General features: G+C 40.4%; 1 protein-coding gene across 1 annotated transcript in view; it reads left to right on the top strand.

Moving 5' to 3' along the window:
* UBTD1 (ubiquitin domain containing 1) overlaps nucleotides 1–9,974 on the top strand; it is a 147,043-nt gene extending 137,069 nt beyond the window's left edge. The window contains exon 3 of the mRNA XM_053692572.1: nucleotides 7,027–9,974. Coding sequence (XP_053548547.1) covers nucleotides 7,027–7,412 — 386 coding nt within the window. The 3' untranslated portion in view covers nucleotides 7,413–9,974. The remainder of the gene's footprint in view (nucleotides 1–7,026) is intronic.
* The last annotated feature ends 9,828 nt before the right edge of the window (nucleotides 9,975–19,802 follow it).

The following is a 19,802-nucleotide window of genomic DNA, read 5'->3' as shown; positions in this document are numbered from 1 at the left end:
CTGGGCTAAATCGATTCATATATAACATATTTAGCCTTGAGGAATCATTTAATCTGGGTATTTTTGTAAAATAATATCGGCAGGCACTGTTTTAGACACCTTATTCTCTAGGGGCTTTCCCTAATCATAGGCAGAGCCTCATTTTCGCGCCGGTATTGCGCACTTGTTTTTGAGAAGCATGACATGCAGTCGCATGTGTGAGGAGCTCTGATACATAAAAAAGACTTTCTGAAGGCGTCATTTGGTATCGTATTCCCCTTTGGGCTTGGTTGGGTCTCAGCAAAGCAGATACCAGGGACTGTAAAGGGGTTAAAGATAAAAACGGCTCCGGTTCCGTTATTTTAAGGGTTAAAGCTTCCAAATTTGGTGTGCAATACTTTTAAGGCTTTAAGACACTGTGGTGAAAATTTGGTGAATTTTGAACAATTCCTTCATACTTTTTCGCAATTGCAGTAATAAAGTGTGTTCAGTTTAAAATTTAAAGTGACAGTAACGGTTTTATTTTAAAACGTTTTTTGTACTTTGTTATCAAGTTTATGCCTGTTTAACATGTCTGAACTACCAGATAGACTGTGTTCTGAATGTGGGGAAGCCAAGGTTCCTTCTCATTTAAATAGATGTGATTTATGTGACACTGAAAATGATGCCCAAGATGATTCCTCAAGTGAGGGGAGTAAGCATGGTACTGCATCATTCCCTCCTTCGTCTACACCAGTCTTGCCCACTCAGGAGGCCCCTAGTTCATCTAGCGCGCCAATACTCCTTACTATGCAACAATTAACGGCTGTAATGGATAATTCTATCAAAAACATTTTAGCCAAAATGCCCACTTATCAGCGTAAGCGCGACTGCTCTGTTTTAGATACTGAAGAGCATGAGGACGCTGATGATAATGGTTCTGATATGCCCCTACACCAGTCTGAGGGGGCCAGGGAGGTTTTGTCTGAGGGAGAAATTTCAGATTCAGGGAAAATTTCTCAACAAGCTGAACCCGATGTGATTACATTTAAATTTAAGTTGGAACATCTCCGCGCTCTGCTTAAGGAGGTGTTATCCACTCTGGATGATTGTGAGAATTTGATCATCCCAGAGAAACTATGTAAAATGGACAAGTTCCTAGAGGTCCCGGGGCCCCCAGAAGCTTTTCCTATACCCAAGCGGGTGGCGGACATTGTAAATAAAGAATGGGAAAGGCCCGGTATACCTTTCGTCCCTCCCCCCATATTTAAAAAATTGTTTCCCATGGTCGACCCCAGAAAGGACTTATGGCAGACAGTCCCCAAGGTCGAGGGGGCGGTTTCTACTTTAAACAAACGCACCACTATACCCATAGAAGATAGTTGTGCTTTCAAAGATCCTATGGATAAAAAATTAGAAGGTTTGCTTAAAAAGATGTTTGTTCAGCAAGGTTACCTTCTACAACCAATTTCATGCATTGTCCCTGTCACTACAGCCGCGTGTTTCTGGTTCGATGAGCTAGAAAAGGCGATCGATAGTGATTCTCCTCCTTATGAGGAGATTATGGACAGAATCCGTGCTCTCAAATTGGCTAATTCTTTCACCCTAGACGCCACTTTGCAATTGGCTAGGTTAGCGGCGAAAAATTCTGGGTTTGCTATTGTGGCGCGCAGAGCGCTTTGGTTGAAATCTTGGTCAGCGGATGCGTCTTCCAAGAACAAATTGCTTAACATTCCTTTCAAGGGGAAAACGCTGTTTGGCCCTGACTTGAAAGAGATTATCTCTGATATCACTGGGGGTAAGGGCCACGCCCTTCCTCAGGATAGGTCTTTCAAGGCCAAAAATAAACCTAATTTTCGTCCCTTTCGTAGAAACGGACCAGCCCCAAGTGCTACGTCCTCTAAGCAAGAGGGTAATACTTCTCAAGCCAAGCCAGCCTGGAGACCAATGCAAGGCTGGAACAAGGGAAAGCAGGCCAAGAAGCCTGCCACTGCTACCAAGACAGCATGAAATGTTGGCCCCCGATCCGGGACCGGATCTGGTGGGGGGCAGACTCTCTCTCTTCGCTCAGGCTTGGGCAAGAGATGTTCTGGATCCTTGGGCACTAGAAATAGTCTCCCAAGGTTATCTTCTGGAATTCAAGGGGCCTCCCCCAAGGGGGAGGTTCCACAGGTCTCAATTGTCTTCAGACCACATAAAGAGACAGGCATTCTTACATTGTGTAGAAGACCTGTTAAAAATGGGAGTGATTCATCCTGTTCCATTAGGAGAACAAGGGATGGGGTTCTACTCCAATCTGTTCGTAGTTCCCAAAAAAGAGGGAACGTTCAGACCAATCTTGGATCTCAAGATCCTAAACAAGTTTCTCAAGGTTCCATCGTTCAAAATGGAAACTATTCGAACAATTCTTCCTTCCATCCAGGAAGGTCAATTCATGACCACGGTGGATTTAAAGGATGCGTATCTACATATTCCTATCCACAAGGAACATCATCGGTTCCTAAGGTTCGCATTCCTGGACAAGCATTACCAGTTCGTGGCACTTCCTTTCGGATTAGCCACTGCTCCAAGGATTTTCACAAAGGTACTAGGGTCCCTTCTAGCGGTACTAAGACCAAGGGGCATTGCAGTAGTACCTTACTTGGACGACATTCTGATTCAAGCGTCGTCCCTTCCTCAAGCAAAGGCTCACACGGACATAGTCCTGGCCTTTCTCAGATCTCACGGATGGAAAGTGAACGTAGAAAAGAGTTCTCTATCTCCGTCAACAAGGGTTCCCTTCTTGGGAACAATAATAGACTCCTTAGAAATGAGGATTTTTCTGACAGAGGCCAGAAAAACAAAACTTCTAAACTCTTGTCAAACACTTCATTCCGTTCCTCTTCCTTCCATAGCGCAGTGCATGGAAGTAATAGGTTTGATGGTAGCGGCAATGGACATAGTTCCTTTTGCGCGCATTCATCTAAGACCATTACAACTGTGCATGCTCAGTCAGTGGAATGGGGACTATACAGACTTGTCTCCGACGATTCAAGTAAATCAGAGGACCAGAGACTCACTCCGTTGGTGGCTGTCCCTGGACAACCTGTCACATGGGATGACCTTCCGCAGACCAGAGTGGGTCATTGTCACGACCGACGCCAGTCTGATGGGCTGGGGCGCGGTCTGGGGACCCCTGAAAGCTCAGGGTCTTTGGTCTCGGGAAGAATCTCTTCTACCGATAAATATTCTGGAACTGAGAGCGATATTCAATGCTCTCAAGGCTTGGCCTCAGCTAGCAAAGGCCAAGTTCATACGGTTTCAATCAGACAACATGACGACTGTTGCGTACATCAACCATCAGGGGGGAACAAGGAGTCCCCTGGCGATGGAAGAAGTGACCAAAATCATTCAATGGGCGGAGACTCACTCCTGCCACCTGTCTGCAATCCACATTCCAGGAGTGGAAAATTGGGAAGCGGATTTTCTGAGTCGTCAGACATTACATCCGGGGGAGTGGGAACTCCATCCGGAAATCTTTGCCCAAATTACTCAATTGTGGGGCATTCCAGACATGGATCTGATGGCCTCTCGTCAGAACTTCAAGGTTCCTTGCTACGGGTCCAGATCCAGGGATCCCAAGGCGACTCTAGTAGATGCACTAGTAGCACCTTGGACCTTCAAACTAGCTTATGTATTCCCGCCGTTTCCTCTCATCCCCAGGCTGGTAGCCAGGATCAATCAGGAGAGGGCGTCGGTGATCTTGATAGCTCCTGCGTGGCCACGCAGGACTTGGTATGCAGATCTGGTGAATATGTCATCGGCTCCACCATGGAAGCTACCTTTGAGACGAGACCTTCTTGTTCAAGGTCCGTTCGAACATCCGAATCTGGTCTCACTCCAGCTGACTGCTTGGAGATTGAACGCTTGATCTTATCAAAACGAGGGTTCTCAGATTCTGTTATTGATACTCTTGTTCAGGCCAGAAAGCCTGTAACTAGAAAAATTTACCACAAAATATGGAAAAAATATATCTGTTGGTGTGAATCTAAAGGATTCCCTTGGAACAAGGTAAAGATTCCTAAGATTCTATCCTTTCTTCAAGAAGGATTGGAGAAAGGATTATCGGCAAGTTCCTTGAAGGGACAGATTTCTGCCTTGTCTGTGTTACTTCACAAAAAGCTGGCAGCTGTGCCAGATGTTCAAGCCTTTGTTCAGGCTCTGGTTAGAATCAAGCCTGTTTACAAACCTTTGACTCCTCCTTGGAGTCTCAACTTAGTTCTTTCAGTTCTTCAGGGGGTTCCGTTTGAACCCTTGCATTCCGTTGATATTAAGTTATTATCTTGGAAAGTTTTGTTTTTGGTTGCAATTTCTTCTGCTAGAAGAGTTTCAGAATTATCTGCTCTGCAGTGTTCTCCTCCTTATCTGGTTTTCCATGCAGATAAGGTGGTTTTACGTACTAAACCTGGTTTTCTTCCGAAAGTTGTTTCTAACAAAAACATTAACCAGGAGATAGTCGTGCCTTCTTTGTGTCCGAATCCAGTTTCAAAGAAGGAACGTTTGTTGCACAATTTGGATGTTGTTCGCGCTCTAAAATTCTATTTAGATGCTACAAAGGATTTTAGACAAACATCTTCCTTGTTTGTTGTTTATTCTGGTAAAAGGAGAGGTCAAAAAGCAACTTCTACCTCTCTCTATTTTTGGATTAAAAGCATCATCAGATTGGCTTATGAGACTGCCGGACGGCAGCCTCCTGAAAGAATCACAGCTCATTCCACTAGGGCTGTGGCTTCCACATGGGCCTTCAAGAACGAGGCTTCTGTTGATCAGATATGTAGGGCAGCGACTTGGTCTTCACTGCACACTTTTACCAAATTTTACAAGTTTGATACTTTTGCTTCTTCTGAGGCTATTTTTGGGAGAAAGGTTTTGCAAACCGTGGTGCCTTCCATTTAGGTGACCTGATTTGCTCCCTCCCTTCATCCGTGTCCTAAATCTTTGGTATTGGTTCCCACAAGTAAGGATGACGCCGTGGACCGGACACACCTATGTTGGAGAAAACAGAATTTATGTTTACCTGATAAATTACTTTCTCCAACGGTGTGTCCGGTCCACGGCCCGCCCTGGTTTTTTAATCAGGTCTGATAATTTATTTTCTTTAACTACAGTCACCACGGTATCATATGGTTTCTCCTATGCAAATATTCCTCCTTTACGTCGGTCGAATGACTGGGGTAGGCGGAGCCTAGGAGGGATCATGTGACCAGCTTTGCTGGGCTCTTTGCCATTTCCTGTTGGGGAAGAGAATATCCCACAAGTAAGGATGACGCCGTGGACCGGACACACCGTTGGAGAAAGTAATTTATCAGGTAAACATAAATTCTGTTTTTGTTTAAAAACGTACCCCTCTCCTCTTCACAGCCGGAGCAGCTTCCCCCACCCGGAGATACTCTCTTCACACGTCAGCAATGACTAATCTGGCTTCCTTCAATCACGGCATGGCCTCAGGCAATGTTACCCCTGGGGGGAAATCCTTGATTGGAGGAAGTTGGATTAGTCATTGCTGACGTGTGAAGAGAGGATCTCCGGGTGGGGGAAGCTGCTCTGGCTGTGAAAAGAAGAAAGGTACGTTTTTAAACAAAACGGCTGCTTTGATGAATGAAAGTGCCCCTGTTTTTAATAGTATTTTTAATAACCGGGCTTTCATTCATCAAAGTTTACCTTCACTTTAAGGAAGTTTACTATGAAATCTCATGAGATCACAGTAAAAGAGTTCATGACCTCATCACTGCTGATGCCGATTGACTGCTGTTAATTTCTTCCTTCCTTTTTTTTAAAAAAAAAAAAAAAAAAACCTGCAGCTGGGCAGCAGCTGAAGTATAACTTTTTACACAACACTTACTCTGGTGAGCTGAGGAAATTGTTGGGTAAAATATCTTCCTTTTTTACATAGAGATGTTCAGGTGATATTTTCCTGTCCACGTTTTACAGTTATGCTGCATTACTTTCAAGTGATTTAGCATATGAGTATTATGTCCCTTTAAGTAGCTATCGGGCTCAATCCCAGGATTCGAAAGTGTCCACTCCTAATAACGTTTCCCTGTGAGTGACATCCAGTACAGGGAGTGAAATCATGGTGTCGGCGCCAAAAACAGAGCCGTGCTCACATGTTTTGCTGGCCTCTATGACACCTTTCTATGATGCAGTAATCAAATCAGCCATTGGTATAGCAGTGGAGATCGGCAGTTGCTCCATACGTGTATCGCTGCTAGCTTGGGCATTAGGCGTGGGGTAGGTAGAATCAAAGCCTCAGTAGTCTTCAGGATTTAATATGGTGGTACTCCAATAAAGAAGTGAGCTCTCGGAGAAGCATGGGACAGATCTCCATATCATCCCTAGAAGATAAAGTTACCAGCTTAGCCCCACAAAATACTGAATCACAGGCTGACGCTATGATGAATATTTTGTGTCCGAGCGGAAAGTTACCGTCTCTTACTGACGTGCCGTTGTAGGCCGCAAAGGTTATAGTTGCAGATAACTGGTATTGTTCAACTCAGGACATTGAGCTTAGTCGATTCTCGCTTGAGTGGAAAGAGGATTGGTACTATATCTGTAGATAGTTGATGGGTTTATAGCTGGTTCTACTCAGCTCTCATTATTGCTGCCTGTTGCGACCTCCACCCGGACACGCCCCCAGATATATAATTTAACAAAATTAACGTAAAGGAGCTATTTGTAAACCACTTAATATACTTCAGCCTGTAAAATGGATAACAGTACTTGTACCTTTTTAAGTTGCCTTATTGTTGAGCTTGCTTTTTTATAATATACACAGACCCTGTAAATTAATGTTTAACTCTGTTTTAAATATCGCTTTAGGTTGGCTGTGGTTTCCTTGTAATATCTATATATAAGTGTTTTATTTATTTATTTTTACATTTGCAACGTTAGGAAGTATGAAAAAAAATATTTACAATTTTTTTTTCTTTTTTTTTCTTGTTCAAAAAGTTGCTCTACATTATTAGACATTTTGCACCAATTGTAATTGAGATATCATGGATAATCACCATACAATTGTGTCATTTTTAGGATCTCTGACGGAATGTTATGATGAACTTGGAACACGTTACCAGCTTCCTGTTTATTGCTTGGCACCACCTGTCAACCTCATAATGGAAAGATGTGATGAAGAGGGATTAGATGCTCCTGACCCAACCTCTAATAACAGAAGGGAATTCCAACTTAAGGTCCGTCTCTCCACTGGGAAGGATGTAAAGCTCAATGCAAGTATGGGTGACACCATAGGCCAACTGAAAAAACAACTGTATTGTGTGGAAAACATTGAACCTGGTTGGCAGCGTTGGTTCTTTTCTGGGAAACTTCTGACAGACAGAATAAAACTACAAGAGACTAAGATTCAGAAGGATTATGTGGTACAAGTTATAGTTAACCAACCACTAGAAACAAAAAACTGAACTAACCTAAAACCTATGGAATATGAATGTCTATGGAAATATAAGTACAATAGGAAGGTGGTCAAAGGCTGGCTGCTAGTTCCTTATTTCCTTTTGGCCTTCACCTTCTAAAGTATCATCTCTTGCGATTTATTTTTTTGGAGGAGAGATGAATGTGAATACAAGATGCTGCACTATTTGATCTGCTGCATATTGATTGCACACTAGATTCACTCATATTTAGTTTTTTTGTTTTTAATGTTTGAACCGATTTGGCTTACATATACAGATCCAAAGTTCTAACAAACATTTACAAAAAATAAAAAAAATCATTTAACAGCTTGTGAGACTACTTATACGTTCAGTAACTGTAGTACTGAAACTGAGAAACCAGGTAAAAAGGGACAAAGTCACTTTTTATACACTTCTTTTTGTTTTTCTTTTTTTTTCCTTATATATAAATATATATTTTGTAATGATGGGCACGTTTCCTTTGACAAGTGCCAGTCATGTCTGATGTATAATTTATGTGGTCTAGTTGTGTTGCGCTAAGTAGGCTACAGCAGTGAGGATGTGGTATTTATCTTTGAAAAGTTCCTATCCTTATATATTACTCCTGAAATAAAGATCTGTGACACTGGGTTATTATAGTTCTGCCATAAAGCAATATCCCATCAGTAATTCTTGCACCATGCAGAGATAACAGGCTGGGGGGGACCCAGATGTGTCTATTGTAAAATCCATATCTGGTTATTTACTTCTGTATAAAGAAATCGTAATGCATCATACTCAAGTTGCAGGGTCTGAATTCAAATGTCTATTTTTCCATGGAGGCCTTCTTGCCGTTGCATATTTGAAAGGTGGCACATACATATGATGACACACACAGGGGCTGGAAAATCTAGTATATCATTGAGACGTAAAATATACTAATGTACTCTATTACAAAATTACATTTAAAGTATTTTGTTCATTTGTTGTATTTAAAATGAAAATGTTTTAAAGGGATGGTGCGGTGACGGGAAAGACATAACGTTTGTAGCGCATATCACTGTTTGTTTTCTTAGAGCTGAGGGAGATGCCCATTTCAGCCAGTGAAAAATGTCCATAGGGATGAATTGTGCACAAATAGTTAAATATAAGGTTGGGACAGACCACAAAAAATAGCATTCAAAGTCAAAACAAATGTAATGGTTAACCATAAACAAAGCATAATATGCTTTACATAGGTGTTATATAAAAGGGATAGTCTAGTCAAAATTAAACTTTCATGGCTCAGCATGCAATTTTAAGCAACTTTCTAATTTACTCCTATTATCAATTTTTTTTATTTTGTTCTCTGTATCTTTATTTGAATGTATAATAGCTTAGGAGCCAATCCATTTTTAGTTCAGCACTTGCTGATTATTGGCTACATTTAGACACTAATCAGAAAGTGCTGAACCAAAGATGGGCGCCGGCTCCTATGCTTACATTCCTGCTTTTTCAATTAAAGATACCAAGAGAATTTAGAAAAATTGATAATAAGAGTAAATTAGAAAGTTGCATAAAATTGTCTGCCCTATCTGAATCTTGAAACTTTGATTTTGTCTAGACTTTTCCTTTAACTTGAAATATTAAACTAAATTGAATGCTGTAGTGTGAAAATAAATTGTAAAATGTAACTTCTTTGGGGATGAAAATTGGTTTTGCAGTGGCTAAGTTATGTAATAACACAAATTATATTAAATTAAAAGAAACCTAATAATGGAGACCTGTATACACACATATGTAGAGAAATATCATTATACTTTTACAGACAAATTAGGATTCTTATTATATTGAGTACATTAGTATACTGTTACAAATTTTTAATAATTTGTTGCATATATAGAATATAAATACAAACATTTTCTACATATTTTCAGTGAATATCAAATATATGTAGTCTCCTGCAAATACAAAAAACTACACTGATAAAAGCTGTGAAATTACGAAGACTGGTTGTCTTGCCTCATGGAAAAAAAATATGACAATAAATAAATGAATAAAAGGCCTGAATAACTGGGTAAATTATAGGAAAAAAAGGCATAACTATGTATGATAAGGTTTGATTATGCAGCTTTTTCATATCAACTGCTGCCTTGCGTTGCAGAAAGCTATTGAAATACACCATATTAAAGATCCTTTTAATATGCTTTTTTTTTTTTTTTTTTAAGTATCATAACTTTATTTGTAAGTAGATCCAGTTCTCAACCTTTTGTATTGCATTTTAATTGAATGATAGATTATAATATGCAATAAATTCTCCTATGTATTGTGTGGTTGCACCATGAGTTTATAGGTGTGGATTAGGTAGACTGTTGGCAGAGACTAGCTGCTTTTACTTAAATTAAAAAAAGTTATTTTTGTTAACATCCGGTGTCTTAGTAATTATGTGCAAATGCATAAATTATTATACTGTTATTTTTCTATGTATTTCATTGTTGATTGTGTAATTAGCAATGTCTCTTTATTGTTAACAGGATATACTTGAAAATGAGATGTTTATCTTGGGTATCTTTCCTGGTTAATATATTTGTAAATAAATCAAATAATTGGAAATTATAGTGTGAGAATATTGAGGGGAAAATGGTCTAGCATTTAAAAAGTGAATGCATCCTGCATTACCAGGCTATGAATAAATCCTCACATTTCTGTTTTGTCTGAATGTAGGAGCGTGTTTGACCAGCAGGTGGTGCACTTACTCCCATTATATCTCTAGTCTAAAATATGTGCTGTATGTCAGTATCGGTCTTTTTGAAGCAAGTACACTTACAGGCATACATTTTTATTTATTTTTTGCCATAAGTAACCCCAACTGCAAGAATATTGGTATCAAATATATATCAAAAATATATATCAAAAATAAATATATTTTTTATGTTTTAGGGCATTTTATTTTAAAATGCAGGAAATCTTTGGAAACATGAGTAACACATAATAAGATATTGATTTGCACAGATCTTAGTGGCGAACATATTTTAAAATGCCTGCTGACCTTCAAAGCCTTAAACAACCAAGGCCCACAGTACCTGAAAGAGCTCCTGACACCCTACATCCCATCCCGTTCACTTAGGTCAGCCAACACATCCCTCCTCTCAGTGCCAAGAATAAGGACAAACTCAGGCTCCAGAGCATTCGGTCACGCTGCCCCCACCTTCTTGAACTCTTTACCGTGCGCAATCAGAGAGGCACCGTCCTTACAGACTTTTCATAAAAAGCTAAAGACCCACCTCTTCCATCAGGCATTCAGTCCGCTTATCTGACCTTCAGAAACTCCTAACTTTTATGTCTTATGTTGGTATATTTGTAAAGTGCTTTGAGTCTCACAGGCAGAAAAGCGCTATATAAATCGCAAATTATTATATTATTATTATTAGTGTGTTACATTTCCACAAGAAGAAATCCAGCTCTGAAAAGTGCAGAATTCCGCAAGCGGACACTTTCTTTCATATTCGGCAGCAAATGAAACAACTGAATGCAACATCTCTAGAAAACATACACAAGACACATATAGTTCTTTAAAGGGCAATTATAGTCAGAAAATTACATACTCTAATCCGTTAGAGCATGTCATCTTATGACTATTGACCCTGCAGTATTGTGTGTTTAACCCCGACAAATGGAACTAGTGCTGCTGATTGGATCAACAGTGGGTTCTGCATTGCACCGCCCAGGGGTTAAACGCACAGCATTGCAGGGTCAATAGTCTTAAAATGACGCTGTAATGGATTAGACATTTTTTTACTATAATGACGGTTTAATATTTTTAATATTATGCAACGTCCATTTTAAAGAAAAAAGATAAGAAAAGTAATAGTCAAGTTACCATGTTTCTGCTTTTAACTTTATCACATATGCAGCTTATCAAGCTCATTTCATTCACACTTGGGTATAGAACACTTTACCTGGCACATTTTACTGTGGCCCTATATCTGGCACATGTCTGTGACACCTTTTCACAGTATAGATTACCTGCCACTTTCTCTGTGACACATTTTATATCGGCTCTCATGTCAATAACTGACCATAGTCTTAGGTTTTATCTATGTGAGCACTGGCGGGTCAGCCACAGTGAGTGAGCAGTTAAACAACACAAGCCGCAAAATACAATTTAGCTTGCCCGGGTGCTGCTTAATAAACTACTACTGAAAAACTAGTTTTGTTTAAAGGGACATTATACACTCATTTTTTCGTTGCATACATGTTTTGTAGATGATCTATTTATATAGCCCATAAAGTTGTTGTTTTTTTAAATGGATAGTTTTGCTTATTTTTAAATAACATTGCTCTGATTTTCAGACTCCTAACCAAGCCCCAAAGTTTTGGGAGAATACAGACGTATACCTACTCCAGCTTGCTCCTGTTTGTGTAAAGGGTTTTTTCATATGCAAAAGAAGGGGGGGGTCTTATTTCCCACTTGCAGTGGGCTTTCCAACTACCTTTTCAATAAAGCTAAACTGGGAGCTTCTAAGTAAGTTTTAAACAGTTTTATACTGGATTTTTATATTAGTATCTGTGCATATTATTTATAGTAGTATCTATTACATGCAGTTATATGAAAATTGGTGTATACTGTCCCTTTAACTCTTTCCTGCTGGGACTCCTTTGTCTACATCAGAAATAAATGAGTAAAAATTGAAATCATGCGATTTGCATGATTTCAATGATGGGATTGGTTCAGAGGGGAGTGCCTATGGCACTTGGCACGTCCCCCAGCCCACAATCTCATAAAGGAAGTGTCTAAGATTTCAGGACAGCCAAACGGTTAGGACATTCCATGCCGTCCTAACGGCGCCAAAGACCAGCGCATTTAGGGCGGCATAGAACATCCTAACGGCGGGAAGGGGTTAATAAAAGGAAACTGCACACACACATACATTTAACATCCATTTTAAAAAATGGAAATAAAAAAATATACATAAAATATATGCTGCTATAAAATTGTTTAAAGGGCCAGTAACCCCACCAAATAAGGTTATATAATAATGCACACAGTGCAGAATTATATAACATTAGCCTAGTGCCACGTTTCTAAAGCAGAGTTATAGCAAAGATATTTACCTACGATAATCTATTTTTCAGAACGCCGCTCCTAGCTCTACTGAGCCGGTCTGTTTTTTACCTAAGCTCATCGGGCACGCTGTCTAGTCACAGCACGCCCGATCGCGCCATTAAACTGAATGTGCTCGCTCCCGCTCGGGTATGGTAGCGAGAGCGAGCTGCATTCAGTTTAATTGCGCGATCAGGCGTGCTGTGACTAGACAGCGTGCCCAATGCGCTTAGGTAAAAAACAGACCCGCTCAGTAGAGCCAGGAGCGGCGTTCTGAAAAATAGATTATCGTAGGTAAATATCTTTGCTATACTCTGCTTTAGAAACGTGGCACTAGGCTAATGTTATATAATTCTGCACTGTGTGCATTATTATATAACCTTATTTGGTGGGGTTACTGGCCCTTTAAAGGGAAAAAAAAATGTCTTTCATGATTCAGCATACCATTTTAAACAACTTTCCAATTTACTTCTATTATCACATTTTCTTCAATTTCTTTGTTGAAAAACAGGAAGGTAAGTTTAGGAGCGTGCACGTGTCTGCAGCCCTATATGGCGGCAGTTTTGCAACAATGTTATACATTAGCAAGCAAAGACATTCCAACAAAAAATATTCTAGGCCTATACAGTATCAGAATAGTTTGAGCTGGAATGTCCATTTAAAGGGACAGTATACTATAAAATTGTTATGTATGAGATTTGCTTTTTTAAGGTTTATTCATGCATATGAATCAGCTGATTTTGTGTTTTGAAGCCACAACCTAATAAAATGTCTTGACCTTGTAGGTGTAATAAGATCTCATTACTTTATCACATTGTGTACATATAAATGCTTCTCTATCTTGTATCTGTCCATAAACCAATCACCAATACTTGGAGAGAACAATGGAAAATTAACATTTTACTATCTTATCTCTTCTATACCCTACTGGAAGTGTAATTTATTCTGCTGACTGTGCTTATACAGCTTATCTATAGCTTGGACCTAAGGCCAGACATTTTCAGAGTAGGTGGGGGTACCACAGGCTAAATCAACTATTTCAAATGCCACTATAAGGGTAAAGGAAATACTTGTAAACAATTTAATACACTCCAGCAGGTTAAGTGGATCATTGGGAACAAATTAAAGGGGAGATTTTTTTTAGTAAACTGTCCCTTTTAAACTGCCTAATATGAAAAGATTATTTGGGCTGTATTAATTCACTAACATTTATACTTTGACAGAGAAAGATTTAGTAAAATGTAAGACTTACATGTAACAAATTATTCATTTTGAAAGACCATAATGGTCTGTCTATTCAACAACAGTTGATGTTTATTTTTTCGTTAACTTTTAGGACATTAACTTGAATTGCAGTTAACCCTTTAAGGACACAGCTTTCAGTTTGCTCAATTGTTTTATGACGGAAAAATTCCGTCATATGTCCTTAAGAGGTTAAAGGCACTGAAAACCACTTGTTAAATATTTTTTTAATAACATTAAAATTATGCACAGGATTGACACCTGGCGTGTTCATATGGTGCCAATCTTGGCATTGGGGAAAAAAGGCTTTGCATTTCAAAAGCTATTGAAAAACTATAGCCACAGTATACATTTAAATTCTATGCCTCTTTAAATGTCAAACAGTAATAAACACAATGACCTCTATATAACGTATTTCATTAGCAAGTGAATGCAGGTAGCACCTGTTGGCGCAGTGCTAGAGTTCTTTCACCAGGATTCTCAAGAGATAATGTAGAGACAAGCATAACACAGGGTGTAATCTTTTACAAGGAGATACTATGCAAATGGCAGGAGCTGGCATTTCTTGCATGCAATTACTGCATGTGCTTTTAGTCATTCACTTGACCTTAACAGTGTGACACAAAAAATGAGCTCCCTCTTCTATTCCATTAAGGAATCCTGGCTCTAACTGAATGCCCCTTCTTAACAGCTGCCTTGTTATATCCACAGTGAAGAAAGAAAACTTGAGAACTCAGCAAGCAGAACAGACAATATTTAATACTTCACTTGTATGACCATGGTTGGACACTTCACAGTAGGGTCCTGTGGGCAGATGAAACGGATAGGACTTTTAAGTACTTTCAAACATAGGATCAAATGACAGCTTGGGTGGGCTTGGAACAGCTCGCATTCCTATACACACAGCTTCTTTTTTTTATGCTTACTCCAACTCATTATGTCTGAGTGTTTAAAATGACTTTTGTATGAGAACACGGGTTTATGGTTCATTGTTTTTTTATATATTTTATTCAAAAACATTTGCAAATAAATATATATATATATACAGTATATGTGTATGCATGTAATATATATATATATATATATATATCATGAGGATAATTGCTTATACTAAACTCTGCTAGTCCACACAATGAAATTAAACTGAGCTGCAATGGAGATCTGGAAAAGTCTTTCAGTCAACACACAAATGAATTCAATTTAAAAAGATCTATATTTCTTCTTTACAGGGTCCATAGGGACAAACTACTACAGCATTTCAGGCCTACTATAGGCACTTAGTCATGTATGTAGTCTACATGACTAAGGGCCTATAGTAGGCCCGAAATTTTGTAGGACCTTGTTCCTATGGACCCTGTAATGAAGAAATAACGGTCATTTGCAATTGAGGCTGGAATTCATTAGTGTGTTTGCTTTAGGAGAAGACTTGGTAGTCTGATTCGGTGCCCAGTACTGTGAGTGTGCTGTTTTCCACAGTGTTAAAGTCTTTTAGTCAGACATAAAACTCCTTCTCTGTCTTCATTGTGTGCTCATTATGAGGTATAAGGGCTAACAGCATAGCTGTAAAGCGGCAGCATGGCATATGGATATTTCCTCTTGGGTATCTCCTAATTGTAGGCTAATATTTGTCAGTGCCCAGAGATGGATGCCCCAACAGTTACACATGTTTTGCTTATATTCCTCATGCAACCCAAAGAACAACTTACATATCCTGACTAAATCCTAATGTAAATCAAATCTAACTGAAGAAGACATTAAATACATTTAAGTATAGTATTGAGGTTTATTCTCCGCCTACCTCTAGTCATGGGTGCCGCCATGTTGAAATCTAGCTTTACAGGGTTAATATGTTTGCGCATGTGCAGCAACACACTATCTGAAATCTGCAGCGTAACCTAGGTTCCAAAATGGTGGCACCCATAATTAGAGGGAGGTGCATGAGTATTTAATGTGTAATATTCCTTTTAAACTAAAACGGGCTAGGGGTCCAACTCTCAAAAATTCACCGGCATGGAGAGAAATAATCATCTTATTTCTCCAACATAGGTGTGTCCGGTCCACGGCGTCATCCTTACTTGTGGGATATTCTCTTCCCCAACAGGAAATGGCAAAGAGCCCAGCAAAGCTGGTCACATGATCCCTCCTAGGCTCCGCCTACCCCAGTCATTCTCTTTGCCGTTGTACAGGCAACATCTCCACGGAGATGGCTTAGAGTTTTTTAGTGTTTAACTGTAGTTTTTATTATTCAATCAAGAGTTTGTTATTTTAAAATAGTGCTGGTATGTACTATTTACTCTGAAACAGAAAAGAGATGAAGATTTCTGTTTGTATGAGGAAAATGATTTTAGCAACCGTTACTAAAATCCATGGCTGTTCCACACAGGACTGTTGAGAGGAATTAACTTCAGTTGGGGGAACAGTGAGCAGTCTTTTGCTGCTTGAGGTATGACACATTCTAACAAGACGATGTAATGCTGGAAGCTGTCATTTTCCCTATGGGATCCGGTAAGCCATTTTTATTCACACAGTAAATAAGGGCTTCACAAGGGCTTATTAAGACTGTAGACATTTTCTGGGCTAAATCGATCATATTTACACATATTTAGCCTTGAGGAATCATTTAATCTGGGTATTTTTTGTAAAATAATATCGGCAGGCACTGTTTTAGACACTTTATTCTATTGGGGCTTTCCCTAATCATAGTCAGAGCCTCATTTTCGTGCCGGTATGGCGCACTTGTTTTTGAGAACAGCATGACATGCAGCTGCATGTGTGTGGAGCTCTGATACATAGAAAAGTCTTTCTGAAGGCATTATTTGGTATCGTATTCCCCTTTGGGCTTGGTTGGGTCTCAGCAAAGCAGATTCCAGGGACTGTAAAGGGGTTAAATATAAAAACGGCTCCGGTTCCGTTATTTTAAGGGTTAAAGCTTCCAAATTTGGTGTGCAATACTTTTAAGGCTTTAAGACACTGTGGTGAAATTTTGGTGAATTTTGAACAATTCCTTCATACTTTTTCGCAATTGCAATAATAAAGTGTGTTCAGTTTAAAATTTAAAGTGACAGTAACGGTTTTATTTTAAAACGTTTTTTGTGCTTTGTTATCAAGTTTATGCCTGTTTAACATGTCTGAACTACCAGATAGATTGTGTTCTGACTGTGGGGAAGCCAAGGTTCCTTCTCATTTAAATAGATGTGATTTATGTCATAATAAATTTAGTAAAAATGATGCCCAAGATGATTCCTCAAGTGAGGGGAGTAAGCATGGTACTGCATCATCCCCTCCTTCGTCTACACCAGTTTTGCCCATACAGGAGGCCCCTAGTACATCTAGCGCGCCAATACTCCTTACTATGCAACAATTAACGGCTGTAATGGATAATTCTATCAAAAACATTTTAGCCAATATGCCCACTTATCAGCGAAAGCGCGACTGCTCTGTTTTAGAAAATACTGAAGAGCATGAGGACGCTGATGATATTGTTTCTGAAGGGCCCCTACACCAGTCTGAGGGGGCCAGGGAGGTTTTGTCTGAGGGAGAAATTTCAGATTCAGGAAAAATTTCTCAACAAGCTGAACCTGATGTGATTACTTTTAATTTTAAGTTGGAACATCTCCGCGCTCTGCTTAAGGAGGTGTTATCCAATTTGGATGATTGTGATTATCTGGTCATTCCAGAAACACTATGTAAAATGGACAAGTTCCTAGAGGCCCGGGGCCCCCCGAAGCTTTTCCTATACTCAAGCGGGTGGCGTACATTGTTAATAAAGAATGGGACAGGCCCGGTGTACCTTTCGTACCTCCCCCCATATTTAAAAAATTGTTTCCTATAGTCGACCCCAGAAAGGACTTATGGCAGACAGTCCCCAAGGTCGAGGGGGCGGTTTCTACTCTAAACAAGCGCACCACTATACCCATAGAAGATAGTTGTGCTTTCCAAGATCCTATGGATAAAAAATTAGAAGGTTTGCTAAAAAAGATGTTTGTTCAGCAAGGTTACCTTCTACAACCAATTGCATGCATTGTCCCTGTCACTACAGACGCGTGTTTCTGGTGCGATGAGCTAGAAAAGGCGATTATTAGTAATTCTTCTTCTTATGAGGAGATTATGGACAGAATTCGTGCTCTTAAATTGGCTAATTCTTTCACCCTAGACGCCACCTTGCAATTGGCTAGGTTAGCGGCGAAAAATTCTGGGTTTGCTATTGTGGCGCGCAGAGCGCTTTGGTTAAAATCTTGGTCAGTGGATGCGTCTTCCAAGAACAAATTGTTTGACATTCCTTTCAAGGGGAAAACACTGTTTGGCCCTGACTTGAAAGAGTTTATCTCTGATATCACTGGGGGCAAGGGCCACGCCCTTCCTCAGAATAGGTCTTTCAAGGCCAAAAATAAACCTAATTTTCGTCCCTTTCGCAGAAACGGACCAGCCCCAAGTGCTACGTCCTCTAAGCAGGAGGGTAATACTTCTCAAGCCAATCCAGCCTGGAGACCAAGGCAAGGCTGGAACAAAGGAAAGCAGGCCAAGAAACCTGCCACTGCTCCCAAGACAGCATGAGATGCGGGCCCCCGATCCGGGACCGGATTTGGTGGGGGGCAGACTCTCTCTCTTCACTCAGGCTTGGGCAAGAGATGTTCTGGATCCTTGGGCGCTAGAAATAGTCTTCCAAGGTTATCTTCTGGAAGTGATTCATCCTGTTCCATTAAAAGAACGAGGGATGGGGTTCTACTCCAATCTGTTCGTAGTTCCCAAAAAAGAGGGAACGTTCAGACCAATCTTAGATCTCAAGATCCTAAACAAGTTTCTCAAGGTTCCATCGTCCAAAATGGAAACCATTCGAACAATCCTTCCATCCAGGAAGGTCAATTCTTGACCACGGTGGATTTAAAGGATGCGTATCTACATATTCCTGTCCACAAGGAACATCATCGGTTCCTAAGGTTCGCATTCCTGGACAAGCATTACCAGTTCGTGGCGCTTCCTTTCGGATTAGCCACTGTTCCAAGGATTTTCACAAAGGTACTAGGGTCCCTTCTGGCGGTGCTAAGACCAAGGGGCATTGCTGTAGTACCTTACTTGGACGACATTCTGATTCAAGCGTCGTCCCTTCCTCAAGCAAAGGCTCACACGGACATAGTCCTGGCCTTTCTCAGATCTCACGGATGGTAAGTGAACATGGAAAAGAGTTCTCTATCTCCGTCGACAAGAGTTCCCTTCTTGGGAACAATAATAGACTCCTTAGAAATGAGGATTTTTCTGACAGAGACCAGAAAAACAAAACTTCTAAACTCTTGTCGGATACTTCCTTCCGTTCCTCTTCCTTCCATAGCGCAGTGCATGGAAGTGATAGGTTTGATGGTAGCGGCAATGGACATAGTTCCTTTTGCGCGCATTCATCTAAGACCATTTCAATTGTGTATGCTCAGTCAGTGGAATGGGGACTATACAGACTTGTCTCCGAAGATACAAGTAAATCAGAGGACCAGAGACTCACTCCGTTGGTGGCTGTCCCTGGACAACCTGTCGCAAGGGGTGACCTCCCGCAGACCAGAGTGGGTCATTGTCACGACCGACGCCAGTCTGATGGGCTGGGGCGCGGTCTGGGGATCCCTGAAAGCTCAGGGTCTTTGATCTCGGGAAGAATCTCTTCTACCGATAAATATTCTGGAACTGAGAGCGATATTCAATGCTCTCAAGACTTGGCCTCAGCTAGCGAGGGCCAAGTTCATACGGTTTCAATCAGACAACATGACGACTGTTGCGTACATCAACCATCAGGGGGGAACAAGGAGTTCCCTGGCGATGGAAGAAGTGACCAAAATCATTCAATGGGCGGAGACTCGCTCCTGCCACCTGTCTGCAATCCACATCCCAGGAGTGGAAACTTGGGAAGCGGATTTTCTGATTCGTCAGACATTGCATCCGGGGGTGTGGGAACTCCATCCGGAAATCTTTGCCCAAATCACTCAACTGTGGGGCATTCCAGACATGGATCTGATGGCCTCTCGTCAGAACTTCAAGGTTCCTTGCTACGGGTCCAGATCCAGGGATCCCAAGGCGACTCTAGTAGATGCACTAGTAGCACCTTGGACCTTCAA

This window comes from Bombina bombina, chromosome 9, assembly GCF_027579735.1.
Source record: "Bombina bombina isolate aBomBom1 chromosome 9, aBomBom1.pri, whole genome shotgun sequence".
Lineage (NCBI taxonomy): Eukaryota > Metazoa > Chordata > Amphibia > Anura > Bombinatoridae > Bombina > Bombina bombina.
Note: the sequence above shows the minus strand (reverse complement) of the source record. Positions and strands in the feature narration are given on the sequence as shown.